Source organism: Notolabrus celidotus, unplaced genomic scaffold (genome assembly GCF_009762535.1).
Source record: "Notolabrus celidotus isolate fNotCel1 unplaced genomic scaffold, fNotCel1.pri scaffold_313_arrow_ctg1, whole genome shotgun sequence".
NCBI lineage: Eukaryota > Metazoa > Chordata > Actinopteri > Labriformes > Labridae > Notolabrus > Notolabrus celidotus.
In genome coordinates this window covers 11,250-38,235 of record NW_023260147.1, presented here as the reverse complement: position 1 = coordinate 38,235, position 26,986 = coordinate 11,250, and the positions used below count along the sequence as shown (strand labels likewise).

The 26,986-nt window shown below is 42.2% G+C and overlaps 1 protein-coding gene across 2 annotated transcripts; it reads right to left on the bottom strand.

The window, feature by feature from the left end:
* On the bottom strand, positions 1 to 26,424 carry LOC117809633 (tensin-2-like). 2 transcript variants are annotated; one of them, XM_034679076.1, is made up of 24 exons: positions 26,354 to 26,424; positions 26,199 to 26,248; positions 24,812 to 24,995; positions 24,637 to 24,687; positions 24,397 to 24,519; positions 24,214 to 24,278; positions 19,662 to 19,745; positions 19,451 to 19,563; positions 17,182 to 17,242; positions 16,826 to 16,901; positions 16,194 to 16,323; positions 11,191 to 11,256; positions 10,959 to 11,075; positions 9,455 to 10,864; positions 9,176 to 9,329; positions 8,233 to 9,098; positions 7,943 to 8,074; positions 5,722 to 5,814; positions 5,499 to 5,576; positions 5,270 to 5,347; positions 2,454 to 2,622; positions 2,285 to 2,353; positions 1,974 to 2,003; positions 1 to 396 (listed from the first exon to the last, which is right to left on the bottom strand). In XM_034679076.1, the coding sequence occupies exons 3-24, from the start codon at positions 24,971 to 24,973 to the stop codon at positions 252 to 254; spliced, it is 4,272 nt and encodes a 1,423-aa protein (XP_034534967.1). In that variant the 5' UTR covers positions 24,974 to 24,995; positions 26,199 to 26,248; positions 26,354 to 26,424; the 3' UTR covers positions 1 to 251. The 2 variants fall into 2 exon arrangements, with proteins under 2 accessions (XP_034534967.1, XP_034534968.1); XM_034679077.1 differs by having other exon boundaries at positions 9,176 to 9,326.
* Positions 26,425 to 26,986: the final 562 nt, after the last annotated feature.

Below are 26,986 nucleotides of genomic sequence, written 5' to 3'. Positions count from 1 at the left end.
AACAACCAAAATCTCTTCTTTTAATCTCATTTGGCAAAGGTAGAAAAAGTGAGGCCAGTGTTTTGGCTTGAAGCTCTGTAAACTGACAATACTTTGCCCCTCAGAGCAGAGATCTGGCAGAGTGGACTCATAAAAACAGTCATACAGCCGAAGCACAGTGGTGCCACCTGCACAAATACACACACACTCCATCTAAAAATTAACCAGATTCACATTAATATCTCTTCCAGACCCAGAGTCTCTGTTCTGTCTCATCTGTGTAGCTGTGGTCCCAGCATGACTTTGTTTATAAAGTTAACAATGGCCACAGCTGGCTGCTCGGGGTCCATCTCTGCAAACAGGTGGCACACGTTCTCTGTGGCGCTGCCCGTTCGCCTTGCCACAAAGCCAAACATCCTGCAGCAGAAAAGGACAGGAGAGAAGTCAATTCCCAGAGGAACATTTCACTGCTCAAGGCTTTCTCTTCTAAGTCTCCAGAGACAAAATTGAGATTCTCACTTCAGCCTCATTCATGTTTCAAATTGTTTCTCCTAAAATTCACTAGGAGAAATAGTTGAGACCATGACATGAGTCTTATTTGAGAGATCTCATTAATGGCTCATTTTCCTCTCTTTTTTAAAACATATTTTTGGCCTTTTTGCCTTTATTTGACAGGACAGCTGAAGAGAGACAGGAAATGTGGGGAGTAGTTAGCGGGGGAAGACATCGACTGGCCGGGAATCAAGCTAGCGACCCCTGTGACGAGGACTGTACCCTCTGTATGTGGGGCTCTTAGACAGCTAGGCCACCAGTGCCCAAAAGAGTCCAATCCTTTAATTGTAATAATCTGGATAAATCTGGTCAGCCCTTTTGCGGCCCATATTTTAAATAAATGGTCTGTCATACCTGTTGTATGAAATCTCTATCTTTTGCAATTTCTCTCAAATCCACTAAATCTTTGTGAAGTTGTTTTGTTCCAAACAGACTTGTAAAGGAAGGACCAGACTGTGAAGTCAAAGAAGAGATCATTTCACATCTAAATATCTGATCTTGAAGTGGTTCAAATGTTTTAATGAGAATTGTAAGTTTGTGGACAATTACATTGAAATGTTAATTTTGCAGGGCACTATGAATGTTGATGAAAAGATGAGCTCAGGCTCTTTCTTTGCTCCATCTGAGCTCAACTTGAGACCCAAAAACTGAGTCTGACAAAAACAAATGGATGAGGTTAGATTGAGACAATTGAGAGAGCTCCCTGATTTCTCCACCTGAGCTCAAAAGGAGTCACAACACTTGAGAAATACCTGAGAATCATTTCAGATTGTGACCAGATCTCCTTTTGAACTGAAAGGGAGACTAAGCTGAGACTTTTTACAACTTTTTTTTCTGGAGGCAAGAATGAGAAACAGGAGACATAAGCTATAGTCTCATTTTGCTTTCAAACAGATCTCATTGTTGTCTAGGAGACATGAATGAAACACTTTTGAGATCTCCTCTCTAAATTTCTTTTCCTATGGGAAAGGAAGACATAGAAAATTAACCCCAGAAGAGAAACTGTCAGTTCTCCTGGGGGAAGGGTCAGCAGCTTCTCTGGCTGCTAAATATGTGCCTGTCTGTCACAGCCTGAGAGACGCACCATCCCATAATATCTGATTTTAGGTGAAGGTTTTATGAGCATACCGCATCAAGTGAGGACATTGAGATATGCTGTATGGGTAATCGTTCATTAATGCATATAAAATATGTAATTAATATATATGTAATGAATATGTAATGTATGTGCTTTGGCAATAACATGTCTTTGTTCATGCCAATAAAGCAAATTGAATTGAATTGAAAATGAAAAATGAATATTAAAATGTTCTTTGTACAAAAAAAGAGAAACAGTCTTTTGAAATTTTTAGTAAGAGGACTCATTATGTTTAATTGCCATGCAAAATAGCCAAATAATTCCACTTGCTTAGTAAATAGAACACAATAAAGCAAGCACTTACTTGCTTGAAGTGCAATCAGAATTAGTCCACCTGAAGCATGGGTGCAAAAATAGAGACACAGAGACAAAACATAGGAAAACATGAATAACACAGACATAGAGATGCACTGACTTGCTCTCTTCCTTTGCCTCTCAATGTAAAAAAGAAAGCAGGCAAGCAAATCACAGAGAACTTATATTTGCATAATATAAGTCAAAACAGACGTGTTGGTGCAGCAGTAGCAGCAGCTAAGACTCAGATAGGTCTATTACTAAACATGTACAAGCATGAAAAGCACACTGTAAATGTCTTTATAAGGTATAAGGACTCACCTCTGGTCTTGGGGGTCTAGACTGCTGAAAGTCACACTGCTGATTGGGTAGTGTCTCCTGAAAAATAACCTGTATAAACACAAAACAATATGAATCACTAGCATTAGCTTTGGGAACACAGTTTGGAAAAGTACATCCACTCACTGTACTTAAAAACAGTTTTCAGTACCTTCTCTTGCTGTCTGTTAAAGTGATGCCCTGAGCCGACACCTTGAAGTGGACCACTGTTGCCAATGGACGTGGACTCAAAGCCAAAGTACACTTGGTTGCCTTGGAAACCGCCTCAGGCCCAGTCAATGACTCGGTTTCCACGGAGTTCAGGTAAAGCACGTTGCAAGCTTGTTAATGAAAGAGATAAGAAATTTAGATAACAAACTTAACGTGTGGTGTTCTGGGTCAGTGCTTTGAAATACAGACCTGATCAAAATCTTAAGACCAGTTGAAAAATTGCTAGAATTTGCATTTTGCACATTTGGATCTTAAAGGTGACATATCACGCTTTTTTCATCAATATATATTGGTCTAAGAGGTCCCCAAAACATGTCATTAAAGTTTATGCTCAAAAAAACACTTTGAAATCAGATTTTGGTCTGCCTGAAAAGCCCTCTTCTTCAGCCCTCCTCAGAACACTCTGTTTTCTCTCTGACCACGCCCCCTCAGGAAGTGGATGTGCCTCGGCTGTCCAGCACGTTGATCTAATGTTTACATGTTGGCTGAATATACACGGCTGCTCGGAGATCACGTTACTTCAACCCTCTGAATCTGATCCAGAATCTGATCCTGACGGAGAGGCGCCTGCAGAAGGACCTTTCTCAAGGATTGGTCACAGATTTAGTGTTTCTTGTTGTTTTATTTGTCAGTATGTAGACGTGTGTCTTGGTACACAGCTACAGCTACGACATGTAGCTATGTAGCTATGCTCACTAGCGCTAGCACTTATCCATGATAAATAAAAATCATCCACTAGATCTTCAAATCTGCAGCCGTGGGGAGTCAAACCGACCTTTGTGTTTATTAAGACAGCCTACAACTAGCATGCCTCCCTCCTAAGCTCCTTGTTAGCACACATGTGTGCAGGTAATGAAAAACGGGGAGGGATTCAGTATTATTTTATACAGTCTATGGGCTGAACAAGCTCCGAGCTCTGACTCCGTGACAGACCGGATATTGCTGTTACGTAACAAAAACACGGAAGTCTGAAACGGCTCGTTTCACACACATTTACAGAAAGGTGGAGAAATCAGAACAGGGGCAGAATGGATTTTTTTCATTCTCAGGGGGTTTGTAGACATGCCAGGGAAACATATTTCAGGTAAAGAACCATTAAAAAGTCAATTTTGCATGATATGTCACCTTTAATGAGGTTTTAAGTAGAGCTACAATATGCAAAAGCAAGAAGGGGGAGTGAGACAAAAAGCACTTTGAAAAAGTAATTTATTGAAAACAACAATTAAACTGAAATAGGCTGTTTATCAGCTGATCAAAAGTTTAAGACCACAGGCTATAAAAGCCAAAATCTGCTCCAAATTTTCATTTCCTGTCAGGCATTCACACTGTCATGCCCTCCTGATGGCTAAAGCTAAGAAGCTTTCTCTTTTTGAACGTGGTCGGATTGTCGAGCTGCATAAGTAAGGCCTCTCGCAGCGTGCCATTCCTGCTGAGGTTGGACGCAGTAAGACAGTCATTCTAAATTGTTTGAAAGATCCTGAGCATTATGGAACAAAAAAGTCAAGTGGTAGACCCAAAAAAATTACACCAGCGCTGAGCCGGAGGATCCTATTGGCTGTCCGTCAAGACACAGGGCGGTCCTCGACCCAAATTAAGGCCCTTACTGGTGCCGACTGCAGCGCAGTAACCATCAGACGACATCTGCTGGAAAAGGGTTTCAAAAACAAGAAACGAGTTCAAAGACCTCGTCTCCTTCAACGCCACAAAACTGCCCGTTTAGACTTTGCCAGGGAGCATCAAACATGGGACACTGAAAGGTGGAAAAAAGTTTTATTCTCTGATGAGAAAAAATGTAACCTTGACGGTCCTGATGGCTTCCAACGTTACTGGCATGACAAGGAGATCCCACCAGAGATGTTTTCTACCCGGCACAGTGGAGGGGGGTCCATCATGATCTGGGGTGCTTTTTCATTCAGTGGAACACTGGAGCTTCAGGTGGTGCAGGGTCGTCAAACGGCGGCTGGTTACGTGCAGATGTTGCAGCGGGCATCCCTCATGACTGAGGGCCCTCGTCTGTGTGGTAACAGCTGGGTTTTTCAACAGGACAACGCTGCAGTTCACAATGCTCACTTGACGAAGGACTTCTTCAGGGAGAATAACATCACTCTTTTGGACCATCCTGCATGTTCCCCTGATTTAAATCTCATAGAGAACATTTGGGGATGGATGGCAAGGGAAGTTTATAAAAATGGCCATCAGTTCCAGACAGTTGATGCCCTTCGTGAAGCCTTCTTCACCACTTAGAGCAATGTTCCCACTAGCCTCCTGGAAACACTCGCATCAAGCATGCCCAAACGAATTTTTGAAGTGATTAACAAGAACGGTGGAACTCCTCATTACTGAGTCCTACTGAGAACATGTTTTGTTCTGGTTTGGAGAGTTTTTTGTTATTTTTTGAGCGATTTTTTTGGAGCAGATTTTGGCTTTTATAGCCTGTGGTCTAAACTTTTGATCAGCTGATAAACAGCCTATTTCAGTTTAATTGTTGTTTTCAATAAATTACTTTTTCAAAGTGCTTTTTGTCTCACTCCCCCTTCTTGCTTTTGCATATTGTAGCTCTACTTAAAACCTCATTAAGACCCAAATGTGCAAAATGCAAATTCTAGCAATTTTTCAACTGGTCTTAAGATTTTGATCAGGTCTGTATGAGGCATGTGCAGCACCTGCTGGTCAAAGGCAAGAACTGCAGCTATTTATCTGCATTTATAAAGGTCCTATATGGAAGGTGGTGTCATGACAGACCGGCTTGTATAATACCTGCTCCTTGTTTGAGGAGGTCAGCTGCTGTGCTGGTGTTTGTTGTGCTCTGCACCGCTTGAAGCTCCCCAACTAGATCTGAAACAGCATTATCATCAGTCATGTAAGTTATGTTTATCAGTGAGTTTATTAGTGTTTCATTTTTGTCTTATGATGAATATACTTTATCTTGAAATCTACATTTAGGAACCAGAATTATGACATCTTAAAGTATTGGTATAGATTTTACCTTTTTCTGGGATATGCAGGGCACATGGCAGAGAGATGGGAGTGATTGAATGCTGGTACACCAGGGCAGATAGACTTCCTGAGACAAAAACAGAAAGAAAAAAAAGGAATTTGATCACAAGATCAATGAGAAAAAACATCTCAAAGTCACAATCAGTCTCAGTTACTTGCACATAGCTGTATATATGAAATACATTGTGGCAGTTGTCTCTCACATAACTGACCAAAGTAGGACTCGTTCTGACAGCCCTTGATCTTCACTCCCCGTGGCCCTGTCTCGATGAGGAAGTGTCTCACCAGCTGTTCCAGAGGGTCCCCTGGGAGAGGAGGAGGGGAGGAGGAGGAGAGAGAGGTGAGGATGAAAAACATGACAGACTTTCTTGCTGCAGAGCATATTCTATGATAATTTACAGATGGAAATACAGAAGATATAGGATCCTAATTATCATGAACCTGTCAAAACATCATCTTTCATTTGGTCCATCAAAAATAATTAAAAACTCATGGTTTTAATTTGTTTTACTCTGTAAGTGCCACTTTAAAAAATGTAAGTGATACACAGTAAGGCATACGAGTTATAATGAGGGTTACTCAAAAAACAAGCCTGTTTAGCTCATAACTCAAATTTAATACAAGTAGGGGAGAACGGGGTTGGTTGGCACACTTGTTATATCTCACCACCAGAGGGCGCTGTCTCTCAAATTGGGGTATGGACATTTCCAGAATTAGGATCAGAGCTCACCTACATAGTCTTCTCTGGAGTAAGACAGCTGAACTTGAGGTGAGAGGACTTTTTGTGTTTTTCATGTCAAATTGTAAATATTCAGCTCCTCAGTATTTTTCTTCTAGGCTTTTAAACGATGGCTTTATAACAAAACAAGTGTTACCCTTACAAAGTGTGAGGGGAAAGCTATAGTTTAGATTTTTATTAGCTAGCTAAGTAGTTGTTAGATGGTTGTTAAAAAAATTCCAGTTGGGGTTGGTCGTCACATTCTCTTTGGGGTTGGTCGTCACATGAAACAACCAACCCCTATGTTGGCAAAATCATGCATGGTGAAATGAGTTGGAGTGTGCAGACCCTACATGTTCCATCACTGTAACTCAGACAGTGACTGCATGTAGCCTAGTTGAGTCGGCCATTATTGTTCAGCCTATTTGTTTTGTTCTTTATGTTGTTATCTAGGCTGGCCTAAAGATGTGTTTCCTGTTCATGTTCCTCATTGTATGTTAAAATGCATTAAGTTATGTAGGCCTATCACTTGTCTATCACTTTCAAATTTAGTTCTGCCTTCTTGCCTTTTTAAAAAGATTTTTCACATTGAAATACCATTGTGACAACCATCCACGTACTGTGTGACAACCAACCCAATAGTGTGTGACAACCAACCCTGTAGTGTGTGACAACCAACCCTGTAGTCTGTAACAACCAACCCCATAGTGTGTGACAACCAACCCCATAGTGTGTGACAACCAACCCAATAGTGTGTGACAACCAACCCTGTAGTCTGTAACAACCAACCCCATAGTGTGTGACAACCAACCCCATAGTGTGTGACAACCAACCCCATAGTGTGTGACAACCAACCCCATAGTGTGTAACAACCAACCCCATAGTGTGTAACAACCAACCCCAGTGTGTGACTACCAACCCCATAGTGTGTGACAACCAACCCCATAGTGTGTGACAACCAACCCCATAGTGTGTGACTACCAACCCCATAGTGTGTGACAACCAACCCCATAGTGTGTGACAACCAACCCTATAGTGTGTGACAACCAACCCCATAGTGTGTGACAACCAACCCCATAGTGTGTGACAACCATAGTATGTAGCTCAGTCCATAGGGACTTGGCATGGGAACCAAAGGGTTGCCGGATCGAGTCCCAGCATGGACGACGTTTGGCAAGTGGACTGGTGGCTGGAGAAGTGCTGGTTCACTTGCCTGGGCACTGCTGAGGTGCACCTGAGCAAGGCACCGTACCCCCAACTCCTCACTCTGACATCTCTCCCTAAACATGTGTGTGCATTTGTATGTATTGTATGTAAAAAAAACTGTATGTGTAGCATGTCCAAAAAATAGCATGAGTGAAAAAATAGAATTTCTTAATAAAGTACCTTTCTTTATAAATAACACATTTTAAGATGGAAGCTTGGGGCCATAAATAAATGGACCTTGGGCCATGTTTGGCCCCCGGGCCGTACTTTGGACATGCCTGGTGTAGAGAAACTGGCATCTCCTTTCATGATTGCGTCTTAGATACTTCTAGGTCTTATCCCTCAGTCAAGAACCTCACAAAGCTTAAAGAAACAATGTCAGACAGCAGAACAGTACCCTGGAATTAAAGCAACTGAATTATACATTCAGTCATTGTGTATTTTAAATTATGCTTAAGGCCCATTGGAAGCTAGCTCATTCCTATTAGTAACACATTTATAATGGATACCTTTGATTCCAATGATGTTGGCATTGGGAGGCGGGGTTGCCACCTTAAGAGCGAGACCATACGCCCCCTGGAAAGAGTTGCTATCTCTGATGAGGAAGGTTCCTGGCTCTTTATCCTTCAAAACAGCTATCGCTACAAAGATAAGACACAGTAGAATTAGGGTGCTGTAGTGACAAATAGAAATTGCACAGAAAGGTTACATGTCTGAGGTTAAGCTGCTGTTTGGGTAAATGAATAATGATGAATAACAACGTTGCACATCCTTCCTCATGCTTCATTAATCCGCTCACCTTGGTCTCTGGAGATGCCTGGCTTGTACCAGTATTTCGAGCTGTCCTGCACAAATTTGGCATTGACCCTGTTGTCCGAGTCATCCCTGCAGCTGAATTGTGCAGACCCCCGTCTCTGCTCCCCTACAGCTTGGGAGAAACTAACATGGTGTGTCGGGGATGGAGCAGAGGACACTCGGAGTAGAGAGTTGTGTCCATTAAGGGCTCCTGCTGTGTTTGAAAGCCGTTTTTTCTCAGGGAGTGGGGGCTGGATGGCTGGGATGGTAACCGCAGTGTACCCAGTGTACGGTACATGAGGGACGTTCAGCAGTGGGTAGTAATATGACGCCATGGGGAAGGTTGGTGTGTGATATCCATCAGGCACTGGTGATGGTGGTTTGGTGTCTGTTGAGCTGTCTCTGTCCGGTGTCAGCCTTTGTCCCGCTACGTCTGAAGCCGATGTGGAGCGCTGAGGAGATGACATGGGGTCTGGGGAGCCAATAGGAGAATTTGGAGAAGTGGTGGAAGGGCTAGAGCTGGCTGATGGGTTCATGGATACAACTCTGCTGCTGCTGCTGTCAGACGGGGTATCACTTGGAAGTAAAGAGCCATTCAGTTGCACTTGGACTGGAGTGATGAAGACAGCGGCATAACTTGAAGTGTGCACTTGGTTGGTTCCTTCTGCACTTCCTTGGATCTTGGCTTCTCCAAGCTTTCCATCAGAACTTGAACCTCTCTCACTTGATGGTTGTGTGGAGTTTAAGGATACATTGGAGTTCTGGCTTTGTGTTTCTCTTGGGAGTGGTGTCATAGATTGGCCACCATTTGAGCTGGACTCCAAATGTTTGGAGTGTTCTTGGCTCTGAGGAGGGCTATCAGCAGTTACACTTTGAAAAAGGCAAAAATAAAGTGAGTATGATTTCATTTCCATTTAGTGGTTGTCAAAATTCAAAGTTACACCAACCTGTCTTCTGTGTGTGTTGGACTGCTGCTACCAATGACTGTGTAGTCATGGTCAGAGTCCATTCCAGTGGTGCTTGACTGGCCATTGGTGGAGTCTGATTTACTTTCTGAACCCTGGGACATATCATCTTCCACATCAGCCTTGCCTTGTTCTACTTAAAGAGGCGAGATTAACTAGGTCAGATGAAGGTATACAAAGAAATGTAAAACAAGTGACATAAGAAGTAACTAAAATGCTTTTTCTTTGTAGGAACTAATCCTTACAGTATCCACCACTCACCTTTAAGGTGTTCAGTTTGCTGCTGGTCTTTAGATCCAGTGGGGGTCTCGGGCAGCCTGCCTCTCCCAGGAGAAGGGCTGCTAGCAGGCAGAGGTGAGGCTGATTCAGAGTGGTACCCTGATACATAACCACGGCTCTCGTGGCTTTCTGCTGGGGATGACTGATAAGAAGAGCAGGGGCAGGAGTGGCGGGGTTGTGAAGGAGTGTGGTACCCACTGCTGGTTCCATCCCGCACATCCACCAGAGACTGGGGGCTGGGGTAGCCTTGGTGGGGACTGGTGGCAAATCTAGGCTGCTCTGGGTTCTGACCTTGATCCAAAGGGGAGTGGCAGACACGAAATGCCGGAATGGCAGATTTGCAGTGCCAGACTTCCACCTCTCTCCCCAATTCCCATGGATTCTCGCTTTCCCACAGTGGGGGCGCCTCTCTGGTCGGTTGTACCCCTGCTCCTTTGGACCAGTGAGGGTTTTCTAACTGGTCCAGATGCAGTGGGTGGAATGTTCTAACCGGAGCTGATTGGTGCTCTCTCCTGATGGAGCAGTCCCGACAGGAACAACCAGAGGACAGTGTTGGAGAGCCAAAGAACATTTCCCTGTAGGGGCTGGAGGGCAGTGATTGATGGGAGAGATGGGAGGCTGGGCTGTGGGTGGGATAATGGAAGAGGTGACACTCGTCCCCAGTGCAGAGTCTGTTTGAGGCTGGGAGGGTGTGGCTATGTGGGTGGGCGTGTTCAGGGCTAGAGTATGGGTAGCAGGGCCTGTGGAAGCAGGGCAGTGGTGGGGGTGGGGGTGGAGGCGGGCGTTCCCATGGTAACTCTGGTAAAGGATGTGAGCTATGTCGATGGCAGAGTTCCATGTGTGTTGAATGAGGAGGCATGGACATGGATTTGGACGGTAAGGCCGGCAGAGTTTGGCTTTTTGGGTGTTTTTTAATGCTGTTGCAGCGGCCGAGACAATGACCATTAGAGAGGCAGGGATCTCTTTCCCTCTCCCATCCAACATCGCCACACTTTGCACCTACTCGGCCACAGCAGAAATGCTCCTTCCTCACTCCCCCAGGACTTGATGGATCTCCATCATCCAAAATCGCAGTCTCTCTGTCTCTTTCTTTCCCTCTTGTTTTCTCCTTTGCTCCGTCTTCCCCTTCTGCTTTCCCTGAAGGAGATTTAATGTTCTCCCTTTCTGGGCAGCCTTTAGTGTCTTCCAGGAAATCAGAGCGGATTGAGGAGCGTTGAGAGTCAGGGGTGTAGGCGAGAGGCTGGGGCGGGCTTGGAGGCTGAGGTTTGACTGTTGGGCTGCTTGTGAGGCATCCATTGATCGATGCTGTTGAGGCAGTGGAGCCGGGCCCACGACGCTTCCTCACCTGGGCATACAAGCTGCCGTCCAGAGGGCCCCTTGTGTGACAGATATCTGGAAGGGAGTTTGAAGAGTGACATTTGATTTTACACTGTCAGTGTTCAATTATTTTTATATGTGCGTGTGTGTGTGTTAGTACATGGCTTACTTTCCATGCTGTCTTGATGATGAAGGTTGAAGTTCTCATAAGAATCCCACCTGACCACAGGGTCTGACGTGTTGAAGTCCACTTTGATGGAGGCATCATTTTTGCGGTATTCTCCCCCTACAAAGGAAGATATTTTGATAAGAAGTACAGGAAATGTAAAAAAGAAAAAGATACTAAGTGTACTAAATGCACCAAATGATGCAGTGACAGACAGATAGCTGGTAAAAATCACCTTTCATTTTTTCTGGCCCGTTGGAGAAGATAAATTCGACTGTAGCATCAGGAGGGAACCTGTCATCTACAAAAAGACGAGCATGAAGGCAATGACAGAAATATCCAGACTATAACTGAAGAGATAAAAAAAACCCAAAGACAAATAAGAGTGATCTGTGAAGTAGAAACACCAAAGTGAATAAATAAAGATACTAAAATAAAGATGCTGTCCCTCTTTTTAATGGGAACAGAGCAGAACACTTCTACAGCTTTTCTCAGTCGCTTTGGTACATTTCTAGAATTTAAAATCCTTCTTTTAACCTACAAAGCTCTTAAAAATCAGACACCCTCGTATCTTAAAGAGCTCATAGTGCCCTATTACCCCTCTAGAACTCTACGCTCCCAACATGCAGGCTTGCTAGTTGTACCTAAAGTCTCTAAAAGTAGTATGGGAGGTAGAACCTTCAGTTATCAGGCCCCTCTCCTTTGGAATCATCTACCGGTCAGGGTCCGGGAGGCAGACACCCTCTCCACTTTTAAGAGTAGGCTTAAAACTTTCCTTGTTGATAAAGCTTATAGTTAGAGCTGGATCAGGCTTGGAACAGCTTTTGTTATGCTGCTATAGGCTTAGACTGTCGGGGGAACTGGCACACTGACACACTGGGATCCTAGCTCACCCCCTTCCCCCCAACCCCTTCATCACTTACTTTAACTCTGCCTGTCCCATTAAAGTTACTAACCATAGACCTTTCTGGAGTCCCTGAGCTCCCTTGTCTCCTAGGTCCCTCTGAGCTGCCGTAGACGTCCTCCTGCTGCAGACTTTCTGGACTCCAGCAGCAACAGCTTCTACAACTCGTCTCATCACTATCACCTCTCTCTCTTACTCTTACATGTACTTTGTACTTTTTATCTTGTAAAGCACTTTGGCCAACACTGGTTGTTTTTAAATGTGCTATATAAATAAAGTTGAATTGACTTGACTTGTGCTCCAGCTATATATATACTTGCCAGTTGATGGTTCATGAGATGCACCTTTGAGCTATTTCAGAAAACTGGTTGATCTAAAGCTTTACACATTTCCCTTCTTTACAGAAAGTCAAGATTCAGCTGTGAGCAATTTACCAATTCAGGACAGATTTAGAAAAATAAGTCTGATGGAAATGTTCCAAAATATAACTGACATATTCTGACATGTTCAACCATTCTGCATGTGAAGACTTATGTGATGAACTAATGTCTAAATGTTGTGGAGGGTGAGACTATTCAACAGAGACCCATTATAATACATTTTGATCAACATGAAGAAGAAGTGTTCTCCCCGTGCATGCGTGGGTTCTCTCCGGGTTCTCCGGCTTCCTCCCACAATCCAAAAAACATGCTCAGGTTGATTGATCACTCTAAAATTGCCCCGTAGGTGTGAGTGTGTGCATGAATGGTTGTCTGTCTCTCTGTGTTAGCCCTGTGATAGGTTGGCGACCTGTCCAGGGTGTACCCTGCCTTCCGCCCGAAGCCAGCTGGGATAGGCTCCAGCCCCCCGTGACCCCTAACGGGATAAGCGGTCAAGATAATGGATGGATGGATGGATGAAGAAGAAGAAGAAAAAGACTCTATAACCAATAATATATATATATATATACACTATATTACCAAAAGTATTCGCTCACCTGCCTTGACTCACATATGAACTTAAGTGCCTTCCCATTCCTAACCCATAGGGTTCAATATGATGTCGGTCCACCTTTTGCAGCTATTACAGCTTCAACTCTTCTGGGAAGGCTGTCCACAAGGTTGAGGAGTGTGTTTATAGGAATTTTTGACCATTCTTCCAAAAGCTCATTGGTGAGGTCACACACTGATGTTGGTCGAGAAGGCCTGGCTCTCAGTCTCCGCTCTAATTCATCCCAAAGGTGTTCTATCGGGTTCAGGTCAGGACTCTGTGCAGGCCAGTCAAGTTCATCCACACCAGACTCTGTCATCCACGTCTTTATGGACCTTGCTGTGTGCACTGGTGCACAGTCATGTTGGAAGAGGAAGGGGCCCGCTCCAAACTGTTCCCACAAGGTTGGGAGAATGGAATTGTCCAAAATGGTTTGGTATCCTGAGGCATTCAAAGTTCCTTTCACTGGAACTAAGGGGCCAAGCCCAGCTCCTGAAAAACAACCCCACACCATAATTCCTCCTCCACCAAATTTCACACTTGGCACAATGCAGTCCGAAATGTACCGTTCTCCTGGCAACCTCCAAACCCAGACTCGTCCATCAGATTGCCAGATGGAAAAAGTGCGATTCATCACTCCAGAGAACGCGTCTCCACTGCTCTATGGTCCAGTGGCGGCGTGCTTTACACCACTGCATCCGATGCTTTGCATTGCACTTGGTGATGTATGGCTTGGATGCAGCTGCTCGGCCATGGAAACCCATTCCATGAAGCTCTCTGCGTACTGTACTTGGGCTAATCTGAAGGCCACATGAAGTTTGGAGCTCTGTAGCAACTGACTGTGCAGAAAGTCGGCGACCTCTTTGCACTATGCGCCTCAGCATCCGCTGACCCCTCTCCGTCAGTTTACATGGCCTACCACTTCGTGGCTGAGTTGCTGTTGTTCCCAAACTCTTCCATTTTCTTATAATAAAGCTGACAGTTGACTGTGGAATATTTAGGAATGAGGAAATTTCACGACTGGATTTGTTGCACAGGTGGCATCCTATGACAGTTCCACGCTGGAATTCACTGAGCTCCTGGGAGCGGCCCATTCTTTCACAAGTGTTTGTAAAAACAGTCTGCATGCCTAGGTGCTTGATTTTATACCCCTGTGGCCAGGCCAAGTGATTAGGACACCTGATTCTGATCATTTGGATGGGTGAGCGAATACTTTTGGTAATATAGTGTATATCTATATATATATATATATGTGTGTAAGATATGCTTATGTTTTACCTCTTTAATTTTACTTTTTAATAATTGTTGCTTTATAGGCTCTTGTTTGCTTTATATATTTCTTTTGCACTGTCTACTTTGTTACTGTGACACTTGAATTTCCCCCTTGTGGGACGAGTAAAGGACTATCTTATCTTATCTTATCTTATCTTATGACATGAGCACTTGATAACGTAGGAAACAGCAGAGAATTGTACATAACCATTTGCATGGATGTGCCAAAGCATTTGCAACTTGTTCAAAGAAGAAATGAGAAACTGCTTTTTTGATGTGCACAAGTGACGCAATGATGTGAAGATTGAACAAGTAGTTTTGAGAATTTCAATTCTGATCTGAGAAATGAACCAAAGCCACTGAGGAAAAACTAAAAATGATTTCCTTTCTACTTTCATTCATGGATGTGCATAATAATCTTACTAAATGTTATATGCATGCATCAGCTCAAAGCACTCTGAGCAATTGTCATGAGACTACTGCTTACTTAGCCATGCACTGTTTCATCTTTAGTGACACTGTCGTTCGGTATCTGCCTCAAAATACACACAAACACCAGAACAGTCTGAGAGATGAGTGGGTCTTGAATAATACAGTTATGGTAACAATAGAAAAACTAGAAATATACAGCAGAGGGGTTCCATTTGTACACGTGCTTTAATCTATAAAAGTTTAAATGCAGTAAAGCACTTATATAGTCTGACTCTTCACTCTACATCTCTTTGTTAGGCTTGGACCAGCTTTTGTTATGCTGCTATAGGCCTAGACTGCCAGGGGAACTGGTGCACTGACACACTGGGATCCTAGCTCACCCCCTTCCCCCCAACCCCTTCATCACTTACTTTAACTCTGCCTGTCCCATTAAAGTTACTAACCATAGACCTTTCTGGAGTCCCTGAGCTCCCTTGTCTCGTAGATCCCTCTGAGCTGCCGTAGACGACCTCCTGCTCAAACGTTCTGGACTCCAGCGCCTCTCTCTCTTACTCCCCTCTATCTGTCTTTCCAGACCCAACTCGGTCGAGGCATGATGGCTGTCTAACATGAGTCTGGTCCTGCTGGAGGTTTCTGCCTGTTAAAGGAAGTTTGTCCTCTCCACTGTAACTAGCTAAATACTGCGATGTGCAATGCTCATGATGGATTAAGGTGGGGTCAGACTGAGTCTTACCCTGTTTTGAAGTTGGGTCTCTGTTCATAATTTGACATAGAGTGGTCTAGACCTCCTATGTTTGTAAAAGAGTCCTGAGATAACGTTTGTTGTGATTTGGCGCTATATAAATAAGGATTGATTGATTGATTGTTATAGTCTCTTCTCAAAGGTAAAGGGGAACCTGCCACAGAGAGATCTTGAGACTGTAATCCATGCTTTTATTAACACTCGACTGGATTAGTAACTCACTATATTTTGGCCTGGACCACTCACTATTGCACCGCCTGCAGCTGGTACAAAATGCTGCTGCCTGTCTCCTCACTGGCTTCACTGCACTGGCTCCTGGTTGGTTTTCAGAATAGATTTAAAAATGTTATTGTTTGTTTTTAAAGCTCTTAATGGCCTAGCCCCCCAGTACCTGACCAAGCTTCTTCAGTATCATGTCCCTGCCAACCAGGACACTGAGATCATCTGGTCAGTTGCTATTGGTCACTCCCAAAACCAGGCTTAAAACCAGAGGTGATCGAACCTTTGTGGAGGCTGCTCCTCGGCTCTGGAACAACCTGCCCCAACAGATCCGCTCTGCAGGATCAATCAAGATTTTTAAATCCTCTCTAAAGACTCACCTCTTCTCCCTGGGTTTTAATCAAGGTTGAGTGGACATCTGGCATAATCTTAATTACATTTTAATTTATTTTATTCTATCTTATTTTATTATAAATTTGCACTCTATACATATTTTAGTATTGCATTGTATGCTATGTTTGCCATTTGTGCTGTTTTTGATCTGTACAGCACTTTGGTCGACCCCGGCTGTTTTAAACGTTCTCTATAAATAAAGTTTGAGTTGAGTTGAGTGAGTAGTTATTACTTAAGTACAGAAAACTGCTCATTCTTCTTGAGTCCATACATTTCCTGAGAACTAAACTGCCTCTGCTTTTGATACCTGTGCACGCCATGTCTAGCTCAGTCTTGCCAAACCACAGCTGGGCTCCATGAACAGTGCAGGTGTGGTACTGGACTCTGAACACCACCTCCCTCTCTGCTGCTCGACTCCGCCGGTGGTAGCATTTAACCTGGTGGAGGAAGAGAGGTAATACAGAGTGATGTACAAACACAAGGAATGTCTCAAAATGTTGACATATTAGTCGAGAGGCACAAAAAAATGAAATCGTCATATGCTTTGTTGAAGGGTTCTGTGAAGTTGAATTGGATGTCTTTCATATATTTCTGTCTAGGCCTCTAAGGGCTCTGAAGCCTTTTAACCGTCTCATAGAGACATGCAAGACAAGCGCAAGAAAATAATCAAGTGAGCATTTTCATAGTCCACAGAGGATTTGTAGCTTAAGTGGTTTAAAAATAATCTACCACTTTTCAAAGGCAATGGCTCAAAAGTGTATCAAAGCCAGCAGACTAGTAACGGGAAAGGAAGCCTTTGACAGCAGGATTTGGGTGAAAAAAAAACAAGGCATTGAAGTTATTTCAGTGACATACTTGAAGTATGAAAATGGATAAGATTTAATTAAAAAAAAAAGGTTTTAATTAGTGGCTTACAGCTTAGGATGAGTTATTTCTTACCATAATGTCCCCCTTTAAAAGCAGTGCTGGCTCCATAGTCACACACAGCTTCCTCGCTCTGGAGCTCTGGGGATCACTGGACATACACATTCACAGAAGTAAGAAAAAAAGCACAACAGCACACGGGCTCAAAACGTACATAAAACCTGTCCAAACATGTCTCCATTGGGTAAAACAGTGGTAAACAACATTAACCTTAACATAAGCAAATATCAGCCTACACCTAAACACAGATTGTGTTCTGTATAAACAACATCTGTCTGTTAGACAGAGGAGAAAAAAAAGGCATCTGAGGAGAAAAGAAGGCATCTGAGGAGAAAAGAAGGCATCTGCTCGTGTGATGTTTTTGTACTCACTAGACGCCCGAGGTGTAGACCAACTGCAGAGACTGGTAGATTTTCAGGAAAGGGTAAAACCCTGAAGAAATAGAAAGAGGTTGATGAGCAAAAACATCCAGACACAGGAACAGTTTCTTTCCCCAGGCCGTCACACTGATGAACACTTAACACTGTGTCATAAACCAGCTACCTTCATGGACAGAGCCACCTTCATCCTTGCACTATTGCACGTTATCATGTTTGTCTATTGTTTCTTTTTATTGCACTCGTGCCTTTTGTACTTATATATTTATATATATGCATATATATATTATATCTTTTTTATTAGTTCTTGATTTTTAGTGTCTGTCTATTTATGTTTGTACAGGGAGTACGCAAAAATACCGGAGTCAAATTCTTTGTATTCTTGAGATACATTGTGATTAAAGTTCTTTCTGATTCTGATTCTGAGATTTACTGTGAAAAAGGAGCTCATATAATGAGAGCATTACTTCAGCTTTTCAAAGCAAAGTTCACCATAAAAACTGCTAGCTTTTGTGTCCGGTGTGTTCATATGTGTCAGGTGTGTTCATATGTGTCCGGTGTGTTTATATGTGTTTATATGTGTTTATATGTGTCCGGTGTGTTTATATGTGTTTATATGTGTCCGGTGTGTTTATATGTGTCCGGTGTGTTTATATGTGTTTACATGTGTCCAGTGTGTTTATATGTGTCCGGTGTGTTTATATGTGTTCATATGTGTCCGGTGTGTTTATATGTGTTTATATGTGTTTATATGTGTCCGGTGTGTTTATATGTGTTTATATGTGTCCGGTGTGTTTATATGTGTCCGGTGTGTTTATATGTGTTTACATGTGTCCAGTGTGTTTATATGTGTCCGGTGTGTTTATATGTGTTCATATGTGTCCGGTGTGTTTATATGTGTTTACATGTGTCCAGTGTGTTTATATGTGTTTATATGTGTCCTGTGTGTTTATGTGTCCTGTGTGTTCATATGTGTCCGGTGTGTTTATATGTGTCCGGTGTGTTTATATTTGTCCAGTGTGTTCATATGTGTCCGGTGTGTTTATGTGTCCGGTGTGTTTATATGTGTCCTGTGTGTTTATGTGTCCTGTGTGTTCATATGTGTCCGGAGTGTTTATATGTGTCCGGTGTGTTTATATGTGTTTATATGTGTCCGGTGTGTTTATATGTGTTTATATGTGTCCTGTGTGTTTATGTGTCCTGTGTGTTCATATGTGTCCGGAGTGTTTATATGTGTCCGGTGTGTTTATATGTGTTTATATGTGTCCGGTGTGTTTATATGTGTTTATATGTGTCCTGTGTGTTTATGTGTCCTGTGTGTTCATATGTGTCCGGTGTGTTCATATGTGTCCGGTGTGTTCATATGTGTCCGGTATGTTTATATGTGTTTATATGTGTCCTGTGTGTTTATATGTGTCCTGTGTGTTTATATGTGTCCTGTGTGTTTATATGTGTCCTGTGTGTTTATGTGTCCTGTGTGTTCATATGTGTCCGGTGTGTTTATATGTGTTTATATGTGTCCTGTGTGTTTATATGTGTCCTGTGTGTTTATATGTGTCCGGTGTGTTTATATGTGTCCTGTGTGTTTATGTGTGTCCGGTGTGTTTATATGTGTCCTGTGTGTTTATATGTGTCCGGTGTGTTTATATGTGTCCTGTGTGTTTATATGTGTCCTGTGTGTTTATATGTGTCCTGTGTGTTTATATGTGTCCTGTGTGTTTATATGTGTCCTGTGTGTTTATATGTGTCCTGTGTGTTTATGTGTCCTGTGTGTTCATATGTGTCCGGTGTGTTTATATGTGTTTATATGTGTCCTGTGTGTTTATATGTGTCCTGTGTGTTTATATGTGTCCGGTGTGTTTATATGTGTCCTGTGTGTTTATGTGTGTCCGGTGTGTTTATATGTGTCCTGTGTGTTTATATGTGTCCGGTGTGTTTATATGTGTCCTGTGTGTTTATATGTGTCCGGTGTGTTTATATGTGTCCTGTGTGTTTATATGTGTCCTGTGTGTTTATATGTGTCCTGTGTGTTTATATGTGTCCTGTGTGTTTATATGTGTCCTGTGTGTTTATATGTGTCCGGTGTGTTTATATGTGGGATGAGGTGCATCCTTGCTGTGAGGCTGGGTGGATGTTTATTGTTTATTGTGTTTATTCATGTATTCCTGTACAGACAGTGGCAACAAATCTCCTTATTAAGGATAAATAAAGATCTATCTCTCTAGCTCTTAATTAAGATTGATATATTCTGTGTGAAACTGACCTCCTCCAGCCTGAAAGTTTGGTAATGATGGAATGAGGATCTGGTGGAGGAACAAAGGGCTGCTGTTCATTTTGATGGTGCCTGACAGTAAACCGCCGAAGTAGTAGATGTACCTGAAGAGGAGAGGTGAGGAACATATATGATGAGAGCAGCAGCACCAGAAGTAATATAAAGCAGAGGAGGAAATACAAAGACCTCTGTGGTGTTGTACCTGTTCTGAGAGGGCTGTAGGGAAGAGGAGACTTTGTCTTCACAGAACTTCCTCATGGCCAAAGTGGTGAGAGCCTGGTCCGCTCTGTGGACAGATTCACAAGGGCATTAGTAACAACAAAGATTTTACAAATAAAATATTCAATTTAACATAAAAAACAATGTATCCAATCCTATGTTGAGAAGAGAATTAGAAACTTGAACAACCTTACTTCAAGGTACCATTAAGATAAACACAAACTTGTGATTTATTTGGGATTAATCATTAGTTAACTATGGACAATCATGCAATTAATTGCTATTGAAAAATACATCATTTGACATCCCTAATTAAAATATTAGATCATCATTTAAAAGTAATAGAAATAATGCCAAAAAAAGCCTGGGTATCATCCTGATCTCTAAAGCTGCTGTTGGTAGGAATGGTGTAAAAACAATGTTCCTTTTTTTTCTGCATGGTTTGGAGAAAAGGTGATAATACCCATCGGTACTCATCGGTAAGTGGAGTAATTTGAGACTATTGCAAAATCTCTGCATTCTCCAATGCCTATGTACAAAGCAGTGTTATTATTCCCCTCGTTCCCTTTATGACGGACCAATCAGAGCTAATCTCCAATCCTCTGTCCTGATTGGTTAAGGGGCGGCCCCTCCTACGTCCTCTGATTGGTTATGAGTCGGGCGCTATCATGACTGCACACTAGTGTTAATTTCGTCGCTGAGGGGCTCAGTGTTAGCTTGGTCTCTACCTGCAGCAGGTGTGCTTTATGAACCAGCTCTCCTCACCTCCATGCATCTGTCTCATCTTCATTGAGGATTTTTACCCCCGGGTGTGCGTTAGTGACAAAGACACAACCGGGGGGGACGTCTGTTTTAATATTTGATGTTTGATGTTGTTGCCGCCATTACTGTAAAAAGCTCGGCGTCTACAGCTTGATTTAATCCAGTTTGGTGAAACACCAGACACAATTAGGAAGTTTGGATCAACTCCTTGTTGAAAGATGCAGATGCATTTCAGAGTGCCATGAACTGACTGTCTGTCCAGTGCCTCTGTCACTGCAGGTGCATTCAGGGACTGTTGTAAATGTGCAATACAGTCCTTATATTGTGTTTATGGCATTTTTATTTGAATCAAGAGAATCAAAACATTCATTTTTACTTTTTAGCAGTGAGAGGCTCAATCATTAAACTTAAGATATTACACAAAAGTGTTAAAAGAGTGAAATATTGACTATTTGAACACTTGGTATAACCCTGATACTGATATCTGATCCACTACATGAATTATTTTACAGAGAGAAAATGATTTGGCAAAAATCAAAGATTAATATCTGACTAAAACTAGACTATAATGTTAGACAAGTTTGAGTTTTTGTCAACTAAAACTAGACTAAGACAATAAAGGGCTGAAAAGACTAAAATGTGACTAAAACTATAAGGACATATTCGTCTAAAGACTAAGACTTGACATTTAAGGTCCCTCTCTCTGAACAGATGTTTACTCTGTGACTACCAATCAGCTTTAACATTTGCATGTTTCAGTATTAGTTTCTTAGATATATTTGTGTGAAGGCCTGTTATTTGGACAAAACAAGATGCTTAAATATGTGAACTTAAACTCTAACCAAATGATTACTCTGTAAAAAAGGGATTTGAGGTTTCAGTTACCTCAGCTCACTTTCTGAAGTCAGTTCAACTTAAATGTCAGTTTTACTTGACATATCAAGTAAAATAGTGTCCAACTAATCAGTCCAACCGGAGTAGTTCAGGTAACATAGATCTCCTTGTTGATACAAGTAGATGTAAGTATGGCCCCTGCACAAATGCACAGGAAACCCCTTATAGTCACTGGTGTGACCAACCTTTACAATGCCATGTGCTGCAAGAGACACTCTGATTGGATCAATGTTTGAATACTTCTCTGCATGCAGGGCAGAAGCTAAGTGTTTACCAGAAGAGAAATGTTCAATGTGTGATATTTGTAGACTTTTTTACTCCTTAGTTTCTGTTTTTATACTGACATAGTTCTTATATAGTGAGAGCACTCTTCTGTTATTCTGCTTACAGTGTTAGTGTAAGCTAAGTGTTTACTTCTAGATCAATATTGAATATAAGGCATATTAATCCATTCTTCATGATAACATTCTGATGACAAGTCAAATTCATACAAAAAACCTATTGTCAGTTTTGACATTGAATAAAGTATTTTGAATGTTGTCCCATGTTGAGAAATTATTTTGATGTAGTATTTTTTGAAATTGAGTTTTAGGTTGTTTTAAGAAATTACAAGTTCTTGTTTTTTTAATGAAGGTAATGTTAAAGTAAGATGAACAAGTCAGGAAAAAAGTGACCTGGCTTCCTTAAAAAGAGAAGTTGATTCAACAAAACACTTTGTTGAGTTAACATTTTAGACATGTTTGCAGAAGTATTAATTATAAATTGATCCAACAAGATGCTTAGTTCAGGCAAGTTACATTTTCATGTTTTTGCAACTCAAGTTTCTCTCTCTCTCTCTCTCTCTCTCTCTCACACACACACACACACACACACACACACACACACACACACACACACACACACACACACACACACTACATACAAGGACTCTACCTCAGCTGCTTTTTGCACATTATTATTTGCATATTATCTTGAATACTGTCTGCACCTTAATATCATTTACTCTGTCATCTATTTTCATTTTCATTGTCCATTTTTAAACTGTCACTGCACTACCTGCACTGTGTACAGAGGCTGTTTTTATAAAACTGTATTTTATTATATTTTATTGTATTTTATATTTAAATTTGAGATATTTAAAAGCTGGAAGAGAGAAACAGCATCTCGTTTTTCCTGTATGTCTCGTATATACAGTGAAAATTGACAATAAAAACCTTTGAATCTTTGAATCTTGATCTAATTTGTTTTTTCATGTTGTTTCTACTCAGATTTAGGTTTGTAAAACTTAGAATTGCTTATTGGTGTCACTAAAAAGGCTTGTTGATTAACCTTAAAGCTAGGGTTGGTAGTCTCGGAAAACTAGCATGAATTTGAACGTAGCTTTTCCTCATGACTCCGTCTAACCCCTCCCCTCCTCCCTCAGAGCTCCTCCAAAATGACGCCCCCCCCCCCGCTCACATGCACGAGCGCCGCTGATTCTCGACCATATGATGGTGACTGATTCAAAACCGGTCCTCACCAAAACATTCTCATAGTGAAAGTTAAAAACACAAACAAACATGGCTGCTGTTAGCACTCACAACTGTCATGCTAGCATTATCCAGTTGTACTGGTGACACGATATCAGGAGAAAAGTTATAACACATATATAATACTGTAACAGCTCTACTGTTTGTTAAACCTGTTCAGTGGAGATGTTTTTAATCCCTACAGTGTTGACGGTCAGTGAAGGCATCAGGAGAGGTGTAGAGAGTGTGAGCGGGAGAGAGGAGAGACAAGAGGAGAAGTTCTTCATTCATTCAAACACTGATTGTTGCTTTGTTGGTTGGTGTGATCACGGCCGACAGTGACCGGTTATTAAAGATCAACGTGTTCACCAATCGGCTCGTCATCACTACAGCGTCCGGACTGACGCTACAATAAATCTATATTTTCTGTAGGACTTACTGAACGTCATTAATTATTCTGCTTGTTGGTGAGAGCTTTTTAGACTCTGATCCGGACTACAGTCCTAAGCAAAGCACCTCATCAGGTCAGAGGGGACAGGCCCGAGGACGAGCGAGAGGGGCAGTCAATAGAGTCAGGGGAAGTAGAGGCAGGAGACGGGGACTTGGGGAAATGTACGCGCAGGAGGAGGGCAGAACGGCTGGGTGGGATTTGATTGGTTTAAAATTTGGGGAGCCAAAAAACGGTGATTGGTTGGTGTTTTCTCAGGTTTACTCCGGCTGTAGATAGCAGCTTTTTTTTCACTCTTTTTTAGGAACACATTATGTATTGATTACCATCAGAACATAAAGATCATTTTAACCAGTATGACAAAAAGTGGATCTAAATCTGATTACCAACCCCAGCTTTAAAGTATGAAGTTGATAGAACTAATTTATCAGTTCTGTCTTTGTCACCCAGACTAATACAACTAAATTTAATCAACTAAGACAAAAGTGGAAACAACATACATTTCTTGGCTTGCTGAACTTAACAATTTAAGGCAGCCAGGTTACAAATTGAATAGTTGAACTAACTCATTTTTTCTTACAGTGTAGGAATACACGACACTTATAATAAAAAATAATAGAAAATCCAGCCTTATACAGGCCAGAGTGATCTATCTATCACCGTGGCTTTGACCTTGATGCTGGAAAAGTATAACTGTGGTTAAAATAATCAAGATACTCTGTGTTCAGAGTAATGGTTAGGCTGTTCTGCTTTCAGCACAAGAGAAGTGTATGACTCTGGTGATGTATGCTGGTAATTCATGAAGCACAGATCTCTTTCTACTTGATTGAATTATAGCTTTGATGGTAGCTGTAGATTTGCACTAAATCACTGATCTTCACACATGCTGGGCGCCTTGTTCCATCAAAAGGGAAGCAGATTACCCAGCTGATATCTTGCTGTAGTGCATGTAGGCAGCCACGATGACCCCCGTCTTCCCTTTGTTTCCCTGTGAGAACACAGATCACAGTGACTATAAAACAACTTTACTGCTCTCTCTTTTCTCTGCTGTTCATTTTTCAACAACAAAGAAAGCACATGAGCATTCATGTGGCTGTGGCACTGACCTTGCAGTGGAGAACCACCACATTGAGGGGGTCAGTAGTCAGCCAGGTCTCCATGGCTTTACACACAGCACAGATTCTGTCCAGGGGCGGGGCGTGAAGATCAGGCCAGCCAAAGTCCTGCACCTAAACCGCAGGAGAGGAAAGGTGTATCAAGTAATGGTTCAAATGCATTAAAAGACAATGAGATAAGTTATTTTTGGTAACCTGAGGGAGAGAGATTTGAGTTCTGAACCCTTGTACCTTTGGGTTAAGTCTGGTGATGTCGTGTCTCTTCTCTGATAAATTCAACAGCTGGTAAAAGCAAAGACAGACCAAGTTGACACAAATCTGTTTTCAACCACAAACTGAAAAAAAAACAGGGCAAAGAATATTTACAGAGAGTGAAACTAGGTTTAAGAAAGTATCTCTGACTTACCAAGAATTTGTCTTGGTGCTTGGACTTCAGCATGGAGGCAACCTCCTGTAGGTTTCTGCGGTACCGCTGCTCCTCCAGGTCCGGCAGGAAGAAGACAGAGATGATCCTCTCTGTGATGTAAGTGAGGTCGAAGTCATAGTGATGCTCCATCACGTGCTCCATCACCTTCTCCACACTTTTACTCCTGGAAATGTTCAAGAATTTTTGCTTTAATGCAGCAGAAACAGGCAGCAGACATTTTAAAGGTGACATATCACGCTTTTTTCATCAATATATATATTGGTCTAAGAGGTCCCCAAAACATGTCTTTAAAGTTTATGCTAAAAAAACACTTTGAAATCAGATTTTGGTCTGCCTGAAGAACCCCTCTTCTTCAGCCCTCCTCAGAACACTCTGTTTTCTCTCTGACCACGCCCCCTCAGGAAGTGGATGTGCCTCGGCTGTCCAGCACGTTGATCTAATGTTTACATGTTGGCTGAATATACACGGCTGCTCAGAGATCACATTACTTCAACCCTCTGAATCTGATCCAGAATCTGATCCTGAAGGAGAGGCGTCTGCAGCAGGACCTTTCTGAAGGATTGGTCACAGATTTAGTGTTTCTTGTTGTTTTATTTATCAGTATGTCGACGTGTGTCTTGGTACACAGCTACGAACATGTAGCTATGTGGCTATGCTAACTAGCGCTAGCACTTCTCCCTGATAAATAAAAGCCATCCACTAGATCTTCAAATCTGCAGACGTGGGGAGTAAAACCGACCTCTACCAGAAAGGCAGCGGGACCTTTCTGAAGGATTGGTCACAGATTCTGTGTTTCTTGTTGTTTTATTTGTCAGTATGTAGACGTATGTCTTGGTACACAGCTACAGCTACAGCTACAGCTACAGCATGTAGCTATGCTAACTAGTGCTAGCACTTTTCCATGGAAAATAAAAATCATCCACTAGATCTTCAAATCTGCAGACGTGGGGAGTCAAACCGACCTTTGTGTTTATTAAGACAGCCTACAACTAGCATGCCTCCCTCCTAAGCTCCTTGTTAGCACACATGTGTGCAGGTAATGAAAAACGGAGGAGGGGTTGAGTTGTATTTTATACAGTCTATGGGCTGAACAAGCTCCGAGCTCTGACTTCCTGTTACAGACCGGATATTGTTGTGACGTAACAAAAACATGGAAGTCTGAAACGACTCGTTTCACACATTTACAGAAAGGTGGAGAAATCAGAACAGGGGCAGAATGGATTTTTTTCAGGTAGAGAACCATTAAAAAGTTGATTTTGCATGATATGTCACCTTTAAGGAATATGTTTATTTCACTTAAATGTTAAGCTATGTCTCTGTATCCATAGTTTCTGTTGGCTGGTGTGTGATCCAGGCTTCTCTGTACCTTGGAAGGGAGCCTCTCTTCTTCTGTGGTGTGGATTTAGAGGAGCCGTGCTGAGAGATAATCATAAAAAGAAAAAATGTCAGCTCATCGTTCTGTTATGACGGCATTGTATGATATAAAACCACTTCCCTACAAGCACATGTAAACACACTCACCAGGTCTGGCGTCGAAGCACAGGTCGGAGTCACCTGGAAGAAAATGGAAAGCACACATGGTTGATTTTGAACATAACCATATGGACACACAGACACACACACACACATTGGGAATGAAGCTGCACACGCCAAGTCATGTGTTTGGTTTAATACTCTTGGTCTCCCTCCAGCAGTGCAGATGAAGGGATGGAAGGATGAGGGGATGAAGAGGAGGGATGAAGAGATGATGGAGAGGATAGCACATTCATTCTCACTTTCCTTTCTGCAGTCTGCGGCAGCTGGTTTGAGGAATAGGCTGTCCACATAGATTTTGCTGTTCCACATGATGGGTTAGTGACAAACACACACACACACAGAGCCTGGTGCACACTCACAAACACTAACTTTACTGAACACACTCCCATTCTTGAGGACATTGCATACACTTAGATTCTTGTCTGTTTTATTGTCCTCAGTGGAACGAGAGGTACTTCATTAGAATGACTGATGTTTTTTTTTTTGCCTTGTAAAGAAGCAGGAAGAAGAGAGATGGCTCAAGTTTACTGGAGGAGGACTCGACATGTGGCGTGCAGTCCTGGTTCTCTGCTGGTGAGCCAACAGCATCTTGCCAAAATCCCAAACACACGTATACAC